Raw genomic sequence first — 17,858 nt, forward strand, 5'->3', positions numbered from 1 at the left:
TCGCACCGTAGTTTATGAACAGACGACAACTATGACCGCACCAAGATATAACATACGAATGTTCGATCGCAGTCGAGTGTGTTATATTGTACACGCGTCGTCGCACCTGGAGTAGGATCCCTACCCCTGGTATCCATGGCAAGCCAAGTATTATCCGGATTCCTTTCCGGATAAGGCAGTCAATCAAAACGCTGCATTGGTTCCGACACTGTGATGACGACCGACAACCGAGGCCCTGTTGTCTTCGTGCTCATCGATGGCCTCGCAGACTGGGCCATCGAGATGGACAAGTACCTCCCTGGCGCCGGCGTGGCAACTCCACTGGCGGCGGCACGGACGCCAGCCATGGACGCGATCGCGGCTGGCGGCTTGAGCGGGCTCATGGACCCCGTGGAGCCGGGTCTTGCCTGCGGGAGCGACACGGCGCACATGTCCATCTTTGGCTACGACCCGCAGAACAACTACCGCGGGCGCGGTGCGTTCGAGGCGATGGGCGCGGGCCTCGACATGGAGCCTGGCGACGTCGCGTTCAAGTGCAACTTTGCGACGCTCGACCCGACATTGAACGTTGTGACGCTGCGCCGCGTCGACCGCAACTTTCACGAGTGGGGCAAAGACCTCTGCGACTTCGTCAATACGATCAAGGACCCTTGCGGTGTGCCGGGCGTGCGGGTCGTCTGCAAGCACGCGACCGAGCACCGGTGCGTCGCCGCATGCCATCGTCTCGGTTTCTATCAGTCGACGTGCGTAGATGCGGCATCGTCTTCAAGGGGCCCAAGCTCACCGACAACATCACGGGCACGGACCCGCTCAAGGACAAGTACACAGCTTGAACTGTGATGTGTGGAGATGCATGGTTGTCCCGATTAGTTTGCCGCTGCAGGTGTCTGTTCCGGCCGGCGCCAACGAGAACGCTGCCTTCTCCGCCACGGTACAAGCACTTGTCGGTCGTCTTGGAGGCAACGGTGATGTAGTGCTTGAACAACGCCTCGAACGCGATTCACAAAGCCTTGTCGGCGCACCCGATCAACGTCGATCGCGTCGCGCGGGGACTGCCACCAGCCAACCTCATTTTGCTCCGCGGTCCCGGCGAGCGCATCAGCGTAAGCCAAGTGCTATGAGGGAGTCTCTTGATTATGGGCACTGCGTAGGTTCCGTCGTTCGAAAAGAAGCACGGCCTTCGGGCCTTTATGATTGCGCCGACCTGCATCATTGCGGGACTGGGCAAGTCGCTCGACATGGACGTCGTGCCGGTCGAGGGCGCGACGGGCGACTACCACACGAATTTGCACGCAAAGGCCGAGAAGGCGCTCACGCTCTTTGCGTCCGGCAGCTACGACTTCGGTTTCGTGCACGTCAAAGCCGTGGACGACGCTGGCCACGATCGCAACGTCGCGACCAAGGTAACCTCGGTCTTGAGTTCCCGGAGGCTCATGAGGGCGCTAGCTCAAGTTTATCGAACGCGCGGATGCCATGATTGCCCAGCTGGTGCACGGTCTTGCGGCCACGACCTCCAATGTACGTGTTTGCCATTGATGCAGTCCGGCATCGGCATCTGGTGCTAGGCAACGATCGTGGTGACAGGCGACCACACGACGCCGGTGCTATACGGAGACCACACGTTCGAGCCCGTTCCGCTGACAATCGGCGGGGTGCACGCGGCGGCGGCCCATCTGCGCGGCGAGCCTCTTGTGCACGACGCGCGTCTCCAAGACTCTGTCTCGGCCTTCTCCGAGGTCGCGGCGACGGGCGGTGGCCTCGGGCGCTTTGCCGGCGACCAGGTCATGGAGATTGTCAAGATGTTCCGGGCGCTTAATGTACCCAGCATGTAATCCCGTAGTACAGAACATATCCGCTGCCACGTACATGAAGCAGTAGCCATCTTGCTCTGCGCAGAGCAGCGCTGTCTGCCGATCGTCGTCGCCCTCGCCGGTGGTAACGGGCACGCGGATTGGTTGAAATGCCGAGGCAGTGGCCAATCAGAGATGCAGCGTTACCAACCGGCTTGCACGTCAGAACCGAACTTGCTACAATGTCAGTGAAGGAGCCGGCGCCGCTGTCGGCGCTCGTGACGGAGGGCGCGTGGAACGTGTACTGCGTCTCGCCCATGTACAAGTTCTCGCACGACGCGGCGACGCTGTCGGCCGACGCCATGGAGCTCGTGGCGTACCTACGCTGCAACCTGGCGGGCGAGCTCAAGGCCAACCAGACGGTCACCGCCAGCGTGCGCTCGCAGGGCGACGTCGCGCTCTTCGCGATCACCGAGACGCTCGTAAGCGGACCGCGGCGGCTCGGTGGCTTTATCTATTACACGCCCGACGTGCCGGGCACGAAGAAGCGCACAGATGTGCTCCTCTTGCAGGGTAACGAAGACCTCCTCGCGCTCATCTGCGCCTGGCTGCAGCATCAGTACCAGTGCGTCGTCGCACTTCACGCCGTCAGCGTCAACTCGGTCTCGATGGAAGCGTTTGCGTACAACTTGTACCACATTATGCTTGAGGCCAATGGTAAGGAGCCCATCATACTCGACAACGAAACGTGACAGCAGCCTAGACAACGTCGAACATGCGCCGCTGCGACTCACGCTGCATTGCGAGAGCGTGGGCAAGTCGGTGCAGAGTGTTACGATCTCGGTGCCGTGGCGCGACCTGTGCGCTAGCCACCGCGCGCTCACGCACAGCCACAGCAGCGCGAGGTATAGCATTCCGCATGACGATGAGCTGACGAGTTTGCGCAGTGAAAACACGACGCGACGAACGACAGTTGTCGGGACCGGCTCCGAGTCGGGTGCGTCTGCCTTCTCCTTCTCAAACTTCGAATCGAACAGCGACCTAGATCGCTTTATTCGCGGCTTCATCGCCAAGTATGTGGCGCAGCTGCCCGTCGAGATGTCGTCGTACCGGCTCTTCTCGGTCTCGTCCGAGGATTGCATTCTCGAAAACATGGGTCGGCTTCAGGTAACCTGCCTCATGTCGACTCTACGGCTCACGAGATGCGATAGTTTTACACGGCCGAGTCGGTGCCCGCTGTGCTCGATGCGATGCTTCAGCTCTTTGTTGCCCAAAGCGTCTTGTGCCCCGAAGCCCCGGAAACGACGTTCTGAGCCATTAAGCTGTCCTTTGAAATGCAAGGAACAGCGTGCAACTGAAAATAAAGCAACTTGGTGAACTCTTCAGTCGTCTCTACAGATAGCTGGTTCCATTTGGCTGGAAGCGGTTGTCAGACTGCTTGCAACCAAGGGGCAGCTACAAAATTGGTACAATCGTGTGCGGCCATGACCTGCCCGTTGGTGGAGTTTCCGTGGATTCCGTGGATTGAGCAGGTGCGAAGATGTTGTCATCTTGGTTTCCATTCTGCTCGGCAACACGTATGGAAGCCACGATTCACCATTCGCCACCGGTCATGCCTGCTGACCCAACCCTGGCACGATCAAAGGGCTCAGCGATCGGCGTCACAATGCAGGCAGAGACGAGATCAAATTTGGCACATACATCATCATTAGGTTTAGCCATACCGGCTCAGGTCAAGGTTCATCGTCGTCGAAGACGCTGTCGCGACTGTTGCCGTCGACACGGGGCGCGAGAGAGCACTGCGCAAGGCGCCTTCAAGACTTGATTTGGTAGATGGCGAGAGACCGGCGACAGCCGCCTTGAACGCAACGGCGTATGTCGTCGCGTATGTGACCAGCATGCGGTTCACCGACGCCGTCTGCGAAGCGTGCAGCGGCAGAAGCAGTGGCAAAAGCAGGCGCAAGAGCCCGTCAACCGATGCTGCCGGCATTTTGACCATCGCGACGCCCAAGACGCCGTCGATCGCATCCACGCGTGCAGCGTCGACCTCGGGGATTGACAAAAGGGCAACAACGTGCGCCCCGAGGACACTCAAGTACGGCGCTGGGGCGCAGTCGCTCAGCACACGCGCGGCATATAACCCGTCGTCAACGACGTCGCGGTTCGTGTCGGCAATCCGGGCCGCAAGAAGTTGGGCCATCGATGTGTGGAACGGGGCTGCGTGCTGGACAAACGTGGGCATTGCTTGGCCGTAGGTGAGCGCGGCGTGGGCAGCAGAGAGGAGCAGACGACGCTCACCGTGTGACAACGATGCGTCATCGGTGAGTGGTGTTTGAATGGCCGCGAGAAACGTTGCAAAAGCTGATGGCAGAGTCGGGTGGAGATCACCAGCGGCCGCGACCCGAAGCGTTGACTCAATGTACGCGACGCCAACCGTCTCGAACCATGGTTCCCGGAGGAAGCGAAGAAGCACGTCTTTAGCGACGAGCACAAACCCGGCACCAAACGTCGGAGTCGATGCCAACAGAAGAGTGCCGCCGACGGCCGTGCGTAGGGCCTCCATCACGACACTTGGAGCATACGTCGTCGCCTTGGTTGCGACTGCGTGCCGAAGGACGTACGTCGTCGCAACGCTGATCGTGTGCACGAGCGCCGAGTTGCCGACCGAGTCGCTCTCGGTACGCAGCGTCCGCTGGACAAAGGCCGCGCCGTCTTTCGTGACCAGTAGCTGGAGGCCGCGGAGTGCTTCGACCTGAACGCTTGGGATTGACGACGAGCAAAAGAGGCCAAGCGTTTGGAGCAGGTTCTCAAAGCTTTCGCGCTGCAGCGACGCCCAAAACCCGGCATTGAGGAGCGCGGGCAGTGACTGCAGCAAGGGCACGGCCGCGTCGGCGTGCTTGGACGTGTGCGAGAGATGCAGAATCGTCGCCGTGAGCACGAGCGTTCCGTGTTGGCCAGTTGCACCAACGGCCGCCAAGATCGGCGCCACGTGCGCCAGCGCGACGCTGCGCAGCACGTCGATTGGCTGCGACGACGTAAAGTACGCGCCACCAAAGTCACTGGGTCCCGCAAGCAAGACGAGAGCACAAAAGTCTTGGATGCTGGCGACCCACGCTGCCAACATGGACGCCTCGTCAACGCCGAGCGACGCGAGCTGGGCGACACTCGAGAGCGCGGCCATCGCAAGCCTAAAGCGCACCGCGTTGCTGCAGCCGAGATGAGCAAACGTCAAGTCCGAGACGAGTCCGAGCTTGAGAAGCCGGTTGATTGCGACCTTGTCCTTGACAATGCCGTGGCCCAAGATGTGCGACAGCATGTAGTATCCTTGGATCGATAGCGCTTCGTACGTGTGGCAAAAAGGCTTGTTGGAGCCTCCTTCCTTGGGGAACGCGCGCCGGATCGTCGACGAGAGCTGCGCTTGGTACTGCGCGAGGACGTGTGCACCAGGCTCGTCCGGGTCGTCGCAAGTGGCGAACTTTTCGCACACGACGTTGAGCAGTCGGAGGCCGACGCTCTGGAAATGCTGGAGCTCAAAGCCGTCCATCGACATGGCGCTAATCTGGCACCCGAGCGTGACGACCTCGTCTATGTACAACGCAACGTAGTTGGCATCGTCTGCGCCGAGAGCTTGACGCGCTGCCGTCACGTCAAAGTGCACGGCCGCGGCCTTGGATGCACCGACGTGGTCAAGGAGTGCGAGGACGCACGTGACGGCGAACTCGCGCACACGCCGGCGCAAGCACGGCAGCGGGTTCAAGAGCGTCGAGACGCGGTAGTTGGTGCGCCGCCAGAGGTCCATCGCGGCGTTCGCGTCTTTTCCGCGCGGACTCTCGACCATGGCCGTGACGCCGCCGACAGCGACGCCGCGGCATAGAAGCAACCATTCGACAACTTTGTTGCCATTCGTGACGCGGCCGCAGTCGGTTAGGAGCAGCGCGTTCAAACAGCCTTGGATCTCGCTCGAAGCACTCGGGGTGGACCGGCGCGCGTGGATGTAGAGACCGCGCCAGAGCGGCATCGCACTCCAATCAAGAATGCGCTCGTGGACGTCGAGGGCCTGGAAGAGCGTGACGTGGAGGCTGTGGCCGGCGATGAATCCTGGCTCGCGCTCGACGAGGATGCGCACAATGAGGAGCATGACGCTGCGGCAGGCGGCTGGCGTCGTCTTCTCGAGCAGTTGGCTTTGGATACGCACGAGGTCCGAGACGCGAAAGTACGCGGGCGCAAAGAGCACGAGCTGCTCGACAAAGCGAAGGTACTCGAGCTCGACGCGCGGGTCCGCGCCAAGGCGCAAGAGGTCCCAGATCCCGTACAAATGGTCAATGCGGTCCGGATCCTGCAGCAGCTCGGGGCCGAGCGCCGACACGATGCTGTTGACAATCTACGAGGTTGAGAGGTAAGCGCCCAGTTGGCGACTGCAAAACGACCTGGCCAAGCGACGTGCACACGGACGACGTCATGCGCAGCACGATAGTCTTCTTGAAGGCGCAGTTGAGCGGCGTGAAGCGCGTACCGGCCACGAGGTGGCTCTCGATGAGCGCCAGCGACGGCGCAACGTACTGGTCGTCGTAGTCACCGCTCGTGTTGACGCACTCGAGCAGGAGGTTCCACGCGTGAAGCACCCACGACCGAATCGGTTGCGCCATCGAAAAGACGTGCTCCATGTTGGTGCGGAAGAGCAAATTCACGTCAATGCTACATCGCGACCCACAGCTGCGCTTGAGGTGCGCGAGGGCGAGCGCGCTCCCCGCGAGCGATAGCGACTGGTTGTCGTGCTGGTCGAGTGTGATTTTAGTCTCGAGGTCGTGCACAAGAGCGCGAATCGCGGCTTCGCTTGCAAGCGAGCCAAGCAGCCCGAGCGCTTCGGCAGCGCTCCGACGCACACTGCCCGTCGGTGCCGAGAGCATCTCGAGCAGCATTGCCTGCATCGCGCCGAGCCACGGCGCTGATTGAAAGGACGCAGAGCTTTTTGTCGAGTCCCGCACGTGAACGTGGGCCTCGCGCACTGTTGCGAGCAAAAGGGCGCAGACGTTGGCGACGCAGTCCACGCGGTGGTCGCCAAGAACGCCGGCAAAGTGCTGGAGTACGCGCAGCTGGAGTTCGTCAGGCACGGCGAGGAAGACGCCGGGAAACACGTGGACGCAAGCGTCGACCATGCGCACGTACGTGAACGCGCTGCCAGTTTGCAGGGCGCTCGTCAGCTGCGAGAAAAAGTTGTCGACGTACGTGGTTTCCATCTCAATGTCCGAGAGCGCCGTGTCGGGGAGAAGGAGCGCGAGGATCAAATTGAGGCCGCGGGGCAGCATCGGGTCGGGCATGTCACCCGCAGCAAGGCGGGCGGGGGTGCAAATGTCGAGCACGTGGTCGTGGCTTTGGAGGTACGTCGTCGACGGAGGCACGAGCGACGCCCGCGCCAGCGACGTCAGTGGCTGCGCGGTTGTAAACTCGGCGACCAGATCCAGCAGCCGCATCCACGAGTCGGCGTAGACGCTCGGCGGGAGGCACTGAAAGACCTTGATCGCCCAGCACACGACGCGATGCTTTGCCACCTTGGCGCGCTGCTTGGTCGGCGTCCCAAACGCAGCAGCAACCTCCAGCGTCGCGTGCAGCAGCTGCGCGCAGAGCGTGTCGAGGCCGTCCGTCGCGGGCTTGGTCGCCATAAAGCTGTAGAGCGCAATCACTGCGCCTTCCATGCGTAAGAGCTCATGCGACGGGTCCCGAGCCTGAGGCACGCTGGCTTGGAGCCAGAGGTGGCTGAGACGGCTCGTGATGCTGCGCGTGAAGGCAGCATCGAGCGCGACGAGGGCGCTGAGCACATCCCAGCCGCCGCGCGTGCAAGTGAGCCAGACCGCGTCGGCCACCTGCGGCGTAAACTGCGTCGTGAGCATGCGCTCGGCGAGCGCCAAAAGACGGTCGTAGAGCGACCGCGAAAAGCCCACGTCTTGTAATTTGAGCGCGCGCAGCAGATGCGCCACGGCGTTCGACGTGCCGTGCAGCCGGTACAAAAGCACCGTGTCCGCACCGGCAGCCGTCGCGTCGACAGCAGCTGTGAGAGCTGCGAGAAGCGCATCGAGTAGCGCTTGGCGACGGTATGGAACGGCGACCGCCAAGGACGCGAGGGCGACGCCGGCTTCGACGCGGACGCTGTGCTTCTCGTGCGAGAGCCAATACGCGAGCACTTGCAAAGCTTCGTCCGCAAACACGACAGCCGCTTCACCGAGGCCCATGATTGCGTGGCTCACTTCGACGAGCAGCACGAGTCGCTGGTGGTGCGTCAGCGCCGACATTTGCAGCTGCGAGAGGAGTGCGCGAAGCCAGGACGGCTGCGACCGCTCTTGTGCTGCGTGTGCGAGGCGGCGCAAGGCGTACCCGACAGCGTTGCGCGCGCGGACAAACTCGTTCGTGGACGGGAGCGGCGCGTCCAGCCAGGACAAGAGCGCGTCGAGGATCGCGCCGTAGCTCGTATCGGCGACAAAGTCGTCGGGCAAAAAGTCCGACAAGTTGGCCGCAACGATGGCCGCCGAAGCAAACGACCCGCCGATCGACGACGACGTGCTGAGCAGCAGCGTCTCCTTGATGTACTGCAGCGCGTGAGGTACGCTCGCGAGGCCGCTCGGCGTTTTGGTCTTGCGCGTCAAGACCGTCGAGAGCTTAAAGTTGAGCGACTTGAAGCGGTGCTCTGCGTCGTCTCCCTCGCCTGCCGACGGATTCGGCGTCGACGGCACCGCAGACGACCCCGTGTCCGGCACGTGGCGATCGCCACGCAGCACGTAGAGCGAGAGGAGCTTGCCAAAGTTGACTGCCATGATGCGGCGCACGTCGGGCGACGGGTCGTCCAGCGCCTTGGAGAGGACGTGGAAGAGATTGTCGAGCGCGGCGCCGGACGGTTCGTTCATGTCGGTCGCGTCAATGAGCACAAAGAGCATCTCGCCAGACAGGTGGCGCACTTCCGGGCACTTGTCCGTCGTTGCCTTGGCGAGGAGCTTCGTGACTTCAGCGTGGTACGGGACGGCGTGGAAGCCAAACTGCCGAAGCATGGACGCCAGCGCTGCGAGGAGCGTGTGCCGGACGTAGAGGTCGGCATGGCGAATGTGCTTGGTCGTGAGCGAGAGGAGCTCGGGAAGGAGCGCGCCGGCAGCTGCGAGTTGCATATACTCGAGCTGCGCCATCGCCCGCAGGATCGTGAGCTTGGCGTACAGCGGCGCTGTCTTGCTGAGCACTACGTCCATGCAGTCGTTGGTCGCGCTCACATCGTAGGCAAGCACGAGAATATCGCAGATGACTTGGACGATGCCATCAGCTCCTATCGCCTTGGAGTGGTAAGCTTGTACGCTCATGAGGAGGCAGCGGAGCAGGTTCGTGGCGGCCACCTCCTTCTTGGAGCCTGGCTCGGCGAGGATCTTGGTTACGGCCGTCTTGAGCGCACAGAGCGCCCGCAGGAGGTTGCGCTGGCTCTCGCTTTCCACGCTGATCTGCTCGGCCGCGTCGAGCACGAGAGCCCCAAGCTGGTCCAGCTGCTCCTTCACGCGGCTCATGACGGATGATGTTGGCAAGTGACGTGGAACCCGCCCGTTGGTCCAATCGGCATTCTATTACTGATCTTGCTATAGAAACATCAAGCTATTTAAATCCCAACGTCGAAACACATCACGGGCGGGTTTATTCCTCATCTTGACGCAGCATGAGTCGGTGGGACGACCTCAAGCGCGAGGCCCGCGTCGTCGAGCGCGCCCTCGACGAGAAAGTCAACGCCTACGCATCCACCGCCCGCTCCATGAGCCGCTCGAGCCGTCCGTTTGACGAAGGTACCTGCGTCGTCGCATCATGCGCCGCTCATGCATCGTGCCATGTGCAGAGAACCCGCCCCAGGCTGCCGACCAGAACGAGTTTGAGCTCGGGCTTGAGATCGAGCAGTTCCTGTCCTCGTTGGCCGACATCATTGACCGCATGGCCGCGACGTGTAATGGCTCGATGGCCCAGGAGGCCGTCCTGCAGCGGTATCGAGAGCTGCACTTTGACTTTGGCCAGCAGTTCAAGCGCTCCGCCGTACGTGCGTTTGCTCTCAACGTCTTCGTATCATTTCCGTGCACTAGAGCGTCATCCATGAAAAGTCCGATGCGCAAAAGCTCTTCCAACGCAAGTAGGTCCGCGGTTGCCGGTGCATCTCGCTCCAACGTGTTTCTGCAGGGAACAGAACCCATCCGTGGACCCCGAAGCTGAGGCCTTGCTGCGCGAACGAGGCATGCTGGACGCATCCCGCACGATAGCCAACGACTCGATCAAGTATGACCAAAGCGGGTCGTTCGTCACAGACGTCTTATGCCATGGGCTGTAGCATCGCCATGGCGGTCAAGGAGAACCTCCTGAGTCAGCGCGCGCAACTCGACGGATCGCGCGGCAAGGTCACAACGGTTGGGTCGTCCACGGCAGGAATCAACGTGCTCGTCGACCAGATTCGGCGCAAGAAGATGCGCAACAACATCCTCGTCGCCATCACGATCGCGGGCTGCATCTGCTTTACGCTCTGGTGGGCCATTCTCAGTCGACTGTAGTCGCAGCGTTACTGACTTTCGACTGAACTACAAAAACTGCCGCGTGACCTTGGGCGCCGCAAAGCGCGAGCTCATTTCGCTCGCTTGACGAATGAGGTCGTTCGCCGTGTCGCGCGACAGGTTGCGGCGATTGTTGATGTCGCGCTCGCTAAATAGTATGTTCTTGAGTTAACGCAGTAGTATGAGAGTCGTACCGATCCCACTTGGCCGGCGCCTCCCCACCCGCATGAGCTGTTGCGGCGGCGATTTTTTCTTGGTGGGCCTCGAGAAGCGATTTGCCCAGTCGCGGTTGCGGCGCAATGAACGTCTCTTCCTCTTCCTTCTCCTTGGCGCTTGATGCAGGGCGCACGGTTGCCCCGCCAGGCACGTACCCCAAGAGGTCCCTACAACGCAACTTGCATGGGATGACGCGTGGTAGGGCCAAAGTACATTTGGCTCTTTTCGCGAATGGCTCGCTGGCGCTCTTCAGGTGACGCAAACCACGAGTCGTCGCGCTCGTCCTTCTCGCGACTACAACGTAGTTGAGCGTTCTCCACATGCGCTGGACAAGGACGAGCGACCTGCGAAACTTGCGGCCCGTGAGGTCGCCAAGGCCACCGAGAGCTTCCTTGATCGAAGGGTCGTTGGGCAGCGAGAGCATCCACTCTTCGCGCTCAAGCACCGGCTTGGTCGTCGGCGCGTCTGTTGCGATGCCTCGGACGCGGTTCCATTGCTCTTTCTCGAGGGCTCCGGCGCGGCGCTGCATCTCTGCCTCGACCTCGGCACTTGCTTCGCGGAAACCGGCCATGCCTGGCAAGACAGGCCCCACGCAAATGCCATCGTCGTCGTCGTCGTCATAGGCGGCAGGTGGCGGCGGTAGTGCTATATCATGACCCGTGAATCTAGAGCAATCCAGGCAATAGGGAAGTGTACTTGGAGGGCGCTGGGGGCCAATGGGCATCGGGCGCTTCGCGTCCTCGACAGGCGCCTCGATTTTCTGCACCAACAAGTTGCCTCCAAGCTTAAGTGTCGTAATAGTACCGTTTCCATGGAGCGCGTCAAGATCGAGCCAAAACGGTCGCGCAGGTTGGTGCGCTTAGCGACCTTGTGCTTGGAGTACGCGCCACCGGGACCCGACTAGACGTAACTTGCAGCGCCCATCAAGTAGCGATGTGATATACCTCAGCCAGACCCATGAGCGGAAAGAGTCGCTCCAACTTGGAGCGAATGTCGGTGTTCTAGACGACGTTCAGGCGCTGTGCTACAAGCGAATCATCGCACCTCAATACCGCCGATGACGACGGCCTCGCCCGAATCGACCATCTTGAGGATTCCAAGCAAATCACTCGCGAGCGCTGGGTGCTCTTCGCAAAGCGCTACCATGAACGCGGCTGCTGCCTAGACAACACGTGTGACAACATGCCATCGTCTTGGCGGGATGACCTCCATGTTCATGCGACCTAGCGCGTCGTCGGAGCTCGTCTTGTACTTCTTTGACGACTATAGAGCGCATGATCGGATGAAGCCAGCGCCACGCATGTACCTTCTCTTTCCTGTCGTCCTTCTTGTGCTTGCGCTTCTTCTCATGCTTCTTGTCCTTCCCGCTGCCCATCGGTCTCGTTGCCGTTGGCGAGAACCGGATACTACTGCAGATTATACGGATGACCTGTAAGAGCTTATTTCACACGGCATTTCACACACACATAGAAGTGAGAGCTTATTTCACACTGGCGAAAATCTCGTCGATTTTGTTGAGCCACTTTGGGTTGGCTACTGGCGCATTCTTGCCGCTTCGACCGTGTCCCTACGACCGCGTGCGCGAGCTGTGTGCGTGGTAAACGCAACGCAGCTACTCCTTATATCGCGCTGACTTGGAGCGATGTGGCGTTTCTGGGCCTCTTGGTCAAATGAATTTAACGCGTGTGAAATACGAATACATGGTACCGGTATCTTTGCATTGCACATGATGGGCGGGTTTTCTTCAACGAATGGCGATCACTTCCGTCCCGAGTGCTCCGTGGGATCCGTCCGTCGGGCAGGCTCCTCCTCGTGGCGCAGGGAGTCGGCGAAGGAAGCTCGTGCGAGGGGCTGGTCGAAAGACTGCGTTCCAGTGCTGCATTGTTGATCCATGATCGTCCCCTGATGCCAATCACGCGGAAAAGATTCGAATTTCGGCCAACCGAAACGCGTTGTTTGCCGTCCAACATAAAAATCAACGTTCCTTGCCTGTTCGGCGCTGGGATTTTAAAACGTGAAAAACGCTGCGGTTGTGCATTTTAGCCAATCGTGGCTCGTGTCAATGGATTTATGGCCAATGAAAAAGAAGGGCGAATCTCGGGCGATCCAAAATTAAAAAAGCAGCACGAAGTCAGTTGCAAAGTAGCGCTGCGCAAGACCGACATGGCGACGACGACCGCCGAGACGACCGCCGACTTCAATGACCTGACCGAGGTGATCGACAGCCTTGAGTCGCCGACGCACGCTAACCACGAGCGCGACCACGCTGAAGCGGATCATCATGGCCACGACGGTGCGGACCACGACGACAATGACGTGGAACACGCGGACGACGAAGCGGCGAACGCTGGTGCCCTTGACGAGAGTTACGACGAGCACGAGCATGACGTTGAAGTCACCACAGAAGAGGGCGAGAACCTGGCGAACGGAAGCGTCGACTATGCTGAGGAGCACTCGGAGCACCCCGATGATTTGACAGACGACCACGTCGACGAGCATGTCGAGGAGTGTGAGGCCGAGCCTAGCCACGACGAAGCGATTGAAGAGCCTGTACATCACGTGGAAGAGCCTGTGAAGGCGCCAGTGAGCGAAGTGCATGTGCTGCCCCCTGCAGCGCCCACATCCATCCCAAAGACAGCAACCAAGGCTGTCGCCAAAACGTCGCCGTCGCGTCTCCGCAAGCCCATGGCCAAGTCGCCCGTTGAAAAGCCAGCGACTAAGCTGGTGAAGGCTGCGCCGAAAGAGAAGCTTACGGCGAAACCCGCGAAGACGGTCCAACCGCGCTTGTCGCTGCAGTCTCGCCAGAGCATCGGGACCAAGACGACCGAAGAAATCAAGCCGCGGTCGATGCTGCTGCGCCTCCCGCGCGCTGCTTATGACGCGCTCTTTGCACAGTGCCCGCTGGCGTCGCTCAAGCAGATGGCCGGCGTCAACGTCGAGATGTACAACGCAGTGCACAGCCAGCACGGGTACTGGATCAAGGAAAGCGCGGACGTTCCAGCGTATGTCCCGACGCTGCTCGGTGGTGCCGACGCCAAGACTGCGGCCAAGTGGTCCGAAGTCAAGGCTCATCTCCAAGCGCTGGACATCGCCCAGACTGTCAAGCTCGAGGACCTCCGCGTGCTGCGCAACTACCGGACCGCGCCACCCGGGGTGCTTCTTCTCTCCAAGGCCATCGTGCAGCTCATGCGCTTTGCTCCGCCTCGCGCGGGCATGGACGACAAAGCCGCCAACGGCGACTGGAGCGCCATCAAGACGGTGTTTCTCGACTTGAAACTCATTGTGCGCACGCTCCGGATCGCCGCGGACCGTGTTGCAAACCGGCATCCACTGCCGTTCACAGCCAAGAAGATGGACGATCTCCTTGCGATTTCCCACAGTCCCGAGATGGACGAGGCCAAGTTCAAGCGCACCTGCAGTGGCCTTTTGCCGACGCTCGACGCGACGCGCCGCATCCTTGCGTGCCTCAACGTACTCGCCCGCGAGATCGAGCTCACGGCCTTTGCTAAGCACCAGCTGCAGCACGCCGAAGCCGAAGATGTTGCGGCGGCCGCCGTCGAAGCCATCATCGCCAAGCTCGAGGCTGCACCCCAACCCGCACCCGAGAAGAGCCCGAGCCCGAGCCCCACGGCGACGGAGCTCAAGGCCAAGGCCCGAGCTAAGCCGGTGTCGACAATTCCCCGCGTCGCTGCCAAGGCCAAGACGCCGCCGAGCGTCGACACGTCTGTCAAGCCTGCTGTCGCCAAGTCACTCACGCCCAAGACCGCCCCAGTTCGGGGTACGAAACATTTTGAACTCGAAATACAGTGGTTTACACGAGCTTGTAGCGGCCGTGAAGCGTCCGTCGACGGGCCCATCGGGGATTGCCGCGCCCAAGGGTATGTCGTCTCTTGTGTGCATCGTAGCTGAAACGTCCTCAAGGGCGCTCGAGCGACGACGCCAGCAGCACGAGCTCGTCCAACGGCGGTACCCAAGGTCCGTGTCTCGAGAGTGATGAGCAATCGCTAACTGACACGCAATAGTCAAGCGCCTGAGCGACGCCAAGCCGATGGTCAAGCCCGCGTCGCGCGTGTCCAAGCCAATTACAAAGCCGACGACAACGACATCGTCGCGCGTCAAGGCGGCGCCCATCGCGGCACCGACGCTCAAGCGCACGCTATCGGCATCGGGCGACTCGATGGCGACGCTTCGCGCCGACCTTGTTGCGTCGAGCGAAGAGCTCTTGAAGTCGACAACGGACCTCAAGGAGAAGATGGCGCAGGTCGCGGCGCTCGAGGCTTCGTTGGCAACAGTTGAAGGCGCGCTGGCAGACGCCGAGAATGACGTCACGGCGCTCAACGCCGAGCTCGAGCAAAAGTCCAAGGACCTTGAGGCCCGACAGGCCACGGTGCTCGAGATGCAATGCATTCAAGAGACACTCTCATTCCGCGTGACGGAGATGACGCAGCGCGACAGCGAGCAGGCCACGACGATTGCACAGCTCGAGACGGAGAAGAAGTACCTCCAGGCGCAGCTGCAGGACGCCCTCGCGCGCGTTGAGGCGGCCGAGGCCGACGTTGAAGAAAAGCACGCGCTCGTCGAAGAGAAGGAGACCGAGCACCAAAAGTGGGAACAGGCGGTGCGTGACCAGCTCGCCCACGAAGCGCAGATGGAAAAGTACGACCTGCAGAAGGAGCTGGCGGAGCTCCAGGCAGCGATGACGAGTCTCCGCGGCGAACACGAGCTCGAGCTTGCGGGTGCGTCAGTGTGTTCCAGCTCCAAGGTCCTGACATACGCGGTGTGTAGGCAAGCAGGCGCGCATTGACCAGGCCGAGGCCGAGAAGAAGACGTTTGCGGACGAGTTGGCCTCGAGCGAGCGGTAGCCTCGTCCCTTCTTGCCGTGACTCATATGTATGTAGTCGTGCGAGCATGATCCACGAGGAGCGCCAGCAGCTCACGGTGAGCCTCCAGGCGGCGCAGGCCGAAGCTTTGCGCCTGCAAGCGACGATTGCCGAGCAGGAAGCGGAACTGGCCAAGGAGAAGAAGCGTGCGGCGGCGGCCGATTCGGCGTACAACGAGTCGCTCAAGATGCGCTCGGAAGACGTGGCGACGCTCGACTAATATAAGACACACGATAATAACACGATTAGCGCTAGACGCGCACGACCCACGCCTTCTTGAGCCGGTCCATCGTGCGGGTCGAAAAGAGCTCGAAGGAGGTCGAGAGCACGGTGGCCTGGCACCGCATCGCGCCGCAGGGCTCCTTGATGTACACGTACACCTAGCATGGAAGGTGAGCGTCACCAAGCCCAGCGAGCGTGGCGAACGCGAAAGTAAAACGGAAAAGTCTGCGCTGGGCCAGCGCGCGTGGCCTTGCGCTTCTTGCGCAAGAGCGGCTGCACCTTCCAGACGTCGGGCAAAAACATCCACGTCGTCGTGACGAGCCCCGTCGGCAGCGTTACGCGCTTGGTCTACCTCAAGGTGAGCCACGCATCGAGGCTGCGTGTGCGTACCTCGACCTCTGTGGCCTCAAAGCACTCAGCCTGGAAGAGCTCAAAGCCCGCGCCGTTGGGTGGTGAGAACGCGGGTGGTAGCGCGCCCTGTCGTCCGGGTGAGATCTGCTCGAAGCGGCCGAGGACGTGCAGTGGCACGGCAGTGTACGGCGCAGAGAGGGTGCAGTGAACGGGTGTTCGACAGACGCCAACGGACGCGTGCTTCTTGTTGTGCATCTTCATCTCATAAAAGTCGTGGTACTCGGGGCAAAAGGGGAAGCACTGGAGGTTTTTCCGCCCGTTCTTCCAGTAGCGTTCGAGAAAGGAGGTTGCGAGGCGCAGGTCCCATGACGGCGGCGGCGGCGGGAAGATGAGGTCCAGGTTGTAGTAGAAAGCTGCGTCCGCGTCGTCCTTGGCTTCCAGCGCGATAGGCTCGATCTTGGTGTGATCGAGCACCGAGCACGACGACGCGAACTGCGGCACTTCGTCGCCCTCGATGTCGCTCTCGACAGCCGCGAGCGCCGCCATGAGCAAAGCTGCCTCCTCGTCGTTCATAGCGAATCCCAAAATCGGGCAGGATGCTTGCCCACGCCGTCTCCGCCCTTGTCCCAACCCGAACGGTGTGCGATCCACGAGCGCCGCGTCGCATGTGACGCCCGATGGACTATCAACTGCTTTCTGAAGCCAAGGGTGTATAAGAGCTTATATACCCTTCCTGAAGCCTATCGCTGGCGATGATGTGACTCGTCATCGACGGAGGAACGAACCCACGGCGGCCCAAGTGTACCAGAGCTGTAGTTAGACGCTATGCTACCGATCTAGTTCGCAGCCGAAAAGGGTTGTTCAGATGTCGAGTTGCCTCCGCGAACCGCAGTTGGTTGCCGCTTCTACTGTGTCGTCCACTGCTCTATTATCCGATGCAATTCACGCCGACGTTGCTGTCGTACGACGATCGAATCGCTCGCTGCTCCAGACTTCAACCGGGTGGTGGGTTGAAGTGCACGCCACCGCTGCCACTCGGTTTTCATCCACCTCTTCTCGTCGCCTCGACTTGTGCACATGAAATCGCTCGGGCGGTGCTGCACTGTCAGAGCTGTCATGGTCAACTTGTCCGGATATCACCGCCCTGCGACATGTCTACTTGGGACGTCCGGATACAGGTCGCGAACTTTCTATGGCACGGCTCCCGAAGGATCTTCCGTCGTCGTCAATTCGGATTTCGCCATGTCTGGCCACCACCCCACGTACACGATGGCTGCCCTCCTGGTAGGATACACCTGCAAGCGCGTCGGCTGAGGAGGCTCATGACGAGTACTAGGGCATTGGCGGCGTCATGGGCTACGTCAAGAAGCGCTCGATCGTCTCGCTCGTCGCGGGCGTCAGCATTGGTGCCGGCTTTGGCGTGGCGGGCTACATGATGCAACACGATCAGATCGCCAACGGCCACGCCGTCGCACTCACGCTCAGCGCGCTCACGATGACGGCCATGGGCTTCCGCGCGGTCAAGACGGGTGGCAAGGTCCCGATCGTTGTCGCGTCGCTGTGCGCCCTCTCGAGCGCGTACCACGCGCAGCGCTTCAGCGAGTGGGCCGGCCAAGAGTAATCCTCCATGCCCAAACATGCTCGTATTAGATCGTAGTCGTAATACATAACTCTCTTGTGGCAAAACGTAGTGTACAGACTCGGCTGCCCTTCTCGCAAGAGCGGCTCATGCGCACGTGCTTCCTCTTCGATGATCAGAGCCATGCCAGCAAGCTAGACGGCTACTGCCGCCACGGTTGGCTGCGACTCGCTCCACCACGGGGGGAAACTCCAACTTTTGTTCGAGC

General features: G+C 60.9%; 8 protein-coding genes across 8 annotated transcripts; 5 read left to right on the forward strand and 3 right to left on the reverse strand.

The window, feature by feature from the left end:
• Positions 1-189: 189 nt before the first annotated feature.
• SDRG_13302 (hypothetical protein) lies at positions 190-1,880 on the forward strand. The gene is made up of 7 exons (XM_008619382.1): positions 190-701; positions 752-820; positions 871-931; positions 975-1,103; positions 1,152-1,403; positions 1,447-1,518; positions 1,566-1,880. The coding sequence occupies exons 1-7, from the start codon at positions 214-216 to the stop codon at positions 1,830-1,832; spliced, it is 1,338 nt and encodes a 445-aa protein (XP_008617604.1). The 5' UTR covers positions 190-213; the 3' UTR covers positions 1,833-1,880.
• A 119-nt stretch (positions 1,881-1,999) lies between these two features.
• Positions 2,000-3,175, forward strand: SDRG_13303 (hypothetical protein). The gene is made up of 5 exons (XM_008619383.1): positions 2,000-2,507; positions 2,554-2,695; positions 2,738-2,787; positions 2,836-2,957; positions 3,002-3,175. The coding sequence occupies exons 1-5, from the start codon at positions 2,033-2,035 to the stop codon at positions 3,101-3,103; spliced, it is 891 nt and encodes a 296-aa protein (XP_008617605.1). The 5' UTR covers positions 2,000-2,032; the 3' UTR covers positions 3,104-3,175.
• Positions 3,176-3,468: 293 nt separating this feature from the next.
• On the reverse strand, positions 3,469-9,337 carry SDRG_13304 (hypothetical protein). The gene is made up of 2 exons (XM_008619384.1): positions 6,218-9,337; positions 3,469-6,171 (listed from the first exon to the last, which is right to left on the reverse strand). Exons 1-2 carry the CDS (start codon positions 9,323-9,325, stop codon positions 3,505-3,507), a joined length of 5,775 nt encoding a protein of 1,924 aa, XP_008617606.1. The 5' UTR covers positions 9,326-9,337; the 3' UTR covers positions 3,469-3,504.
• A 134-nt stretch (positions 9,338-9,471) lies between these two features.
• SDRG_13305 (hypothetical protein) lies at positions 9,472-10,342 on the forward strand (the record flags this gene model as incomplete). Its single annotated transcript, XM_008619385.1, has 5 exons — positions 9,472-9,595; positions 9,646-9,836; positions 9,884-9,930; positions 9,978-10,073; positions 10,126-10,342. 5 exons carry the CDS (start codon positions 9,472-9,474, stop codon positions 10,340-10,342), a joined length of 675 nt encoding a protein of 224 aa, XP_008617607.1.
• A 27-nt stretch (positions 10,343-10,369) lies between these two features.
• SDRG_13306 (hypothetical protein) lies at positions 10,370-11,933 on the reverse strand (the record flags this gene model as incomplete). The annotated part of the gene is made up of 10 exons (XM_008619386.1): positions 10,370-10,490; positions 10,537-10,725; positions 10,772-10,852; positions 10,903-11,203; positions 11,255-11,318; positions 11,363-11,458; positions 11,503-11,559; positions 11,603-11,719; positions 11,765-11,821; positions 11,865-11,933. 10 exons carry the CDS (start codon positions 11,931-11,933, stop codon positions 10,370-10,372), a joined length of 1,152 nt encoding a protein of 383 aa, XP_008617608.1.
• Positions 11,934-12,244: 311 nt separating this feature from the next.
• SDRG_13307 (hypothetical protein) lies at positions 12,245-15,707 on the forward strand. The gene is made up of 6 exons (XM_008619387.1): positions 12,245-14,336; positions 14,386-14,436; positions 14,480-14,533; positions 14,581-15,294; positions 15,344-15,416; positions 15,457-15,707. The coding sequence occupies exons 1-6, from the start codon at positions 12,629-12,631 to the stop codon at positions 15,656-15,658; spliced, it is 2,802 nt and encodes a 933-aa protein (XP_008617609.1). The 5' UTR covers positions 12,245-12,628; the 3' UTR covers positions 15,659-15,707.
• On the reverse strand, positions 15,690-16,584 carry SDRG_13308 (hypothetical protein; the record flags this gene model as incomplete). The annotated part of the gene is made up of 3 exons (XM_008619388.1): positions 15,690-15,818; positions 15,865-16,008; positions 16,051-16,584. 3 exons carry the CDS (start codon positions 16,582-16,584, stop codon positions 15,690-15,692), a joined length of 807 nt encoding a protein of 268 aa, XP_008617610.1.
• A 614-nt stretch (positions 16,585-17,198) lies between these two features.
• SDRG_13309 (hypothetical protein) lies at positions 17,199-17,822 on the forward strand. Its single transcript, XM_008619389.1, has 2 exons — positions 17,199-17,295; positions 17,348-17,822. The coding sequence occupies exons 1-2, from the start codon at positions 17,254-17,256 to the stop codon at positions 17,630-17,632; spliced, it is 327 nt and encodes a 108-aa protein (XP_008617611.1). The 5' UTR covers positions 17,199-17,253; the 3' UTR covers positions 17,633-17,822.
• The last annotated feature ends 36 nt before the right edge of the window (positions 17,823-17,858 follow it).

The sequence above is a fragment of the Saprolegnia diclina genome (genome assembly GCF_000281045.1).
Source record: "Saprolegnia diclina VS20 unplaced genomic scaffold supercont1.58, whole genome shotgun sequence".
Lineage (NCBI taxonomy): Eukaryota > Oomycota > Saprolegniomycetes > Saprolegniales > Saprolegniaceae > Saprolegnia > Saprolegnia diclina.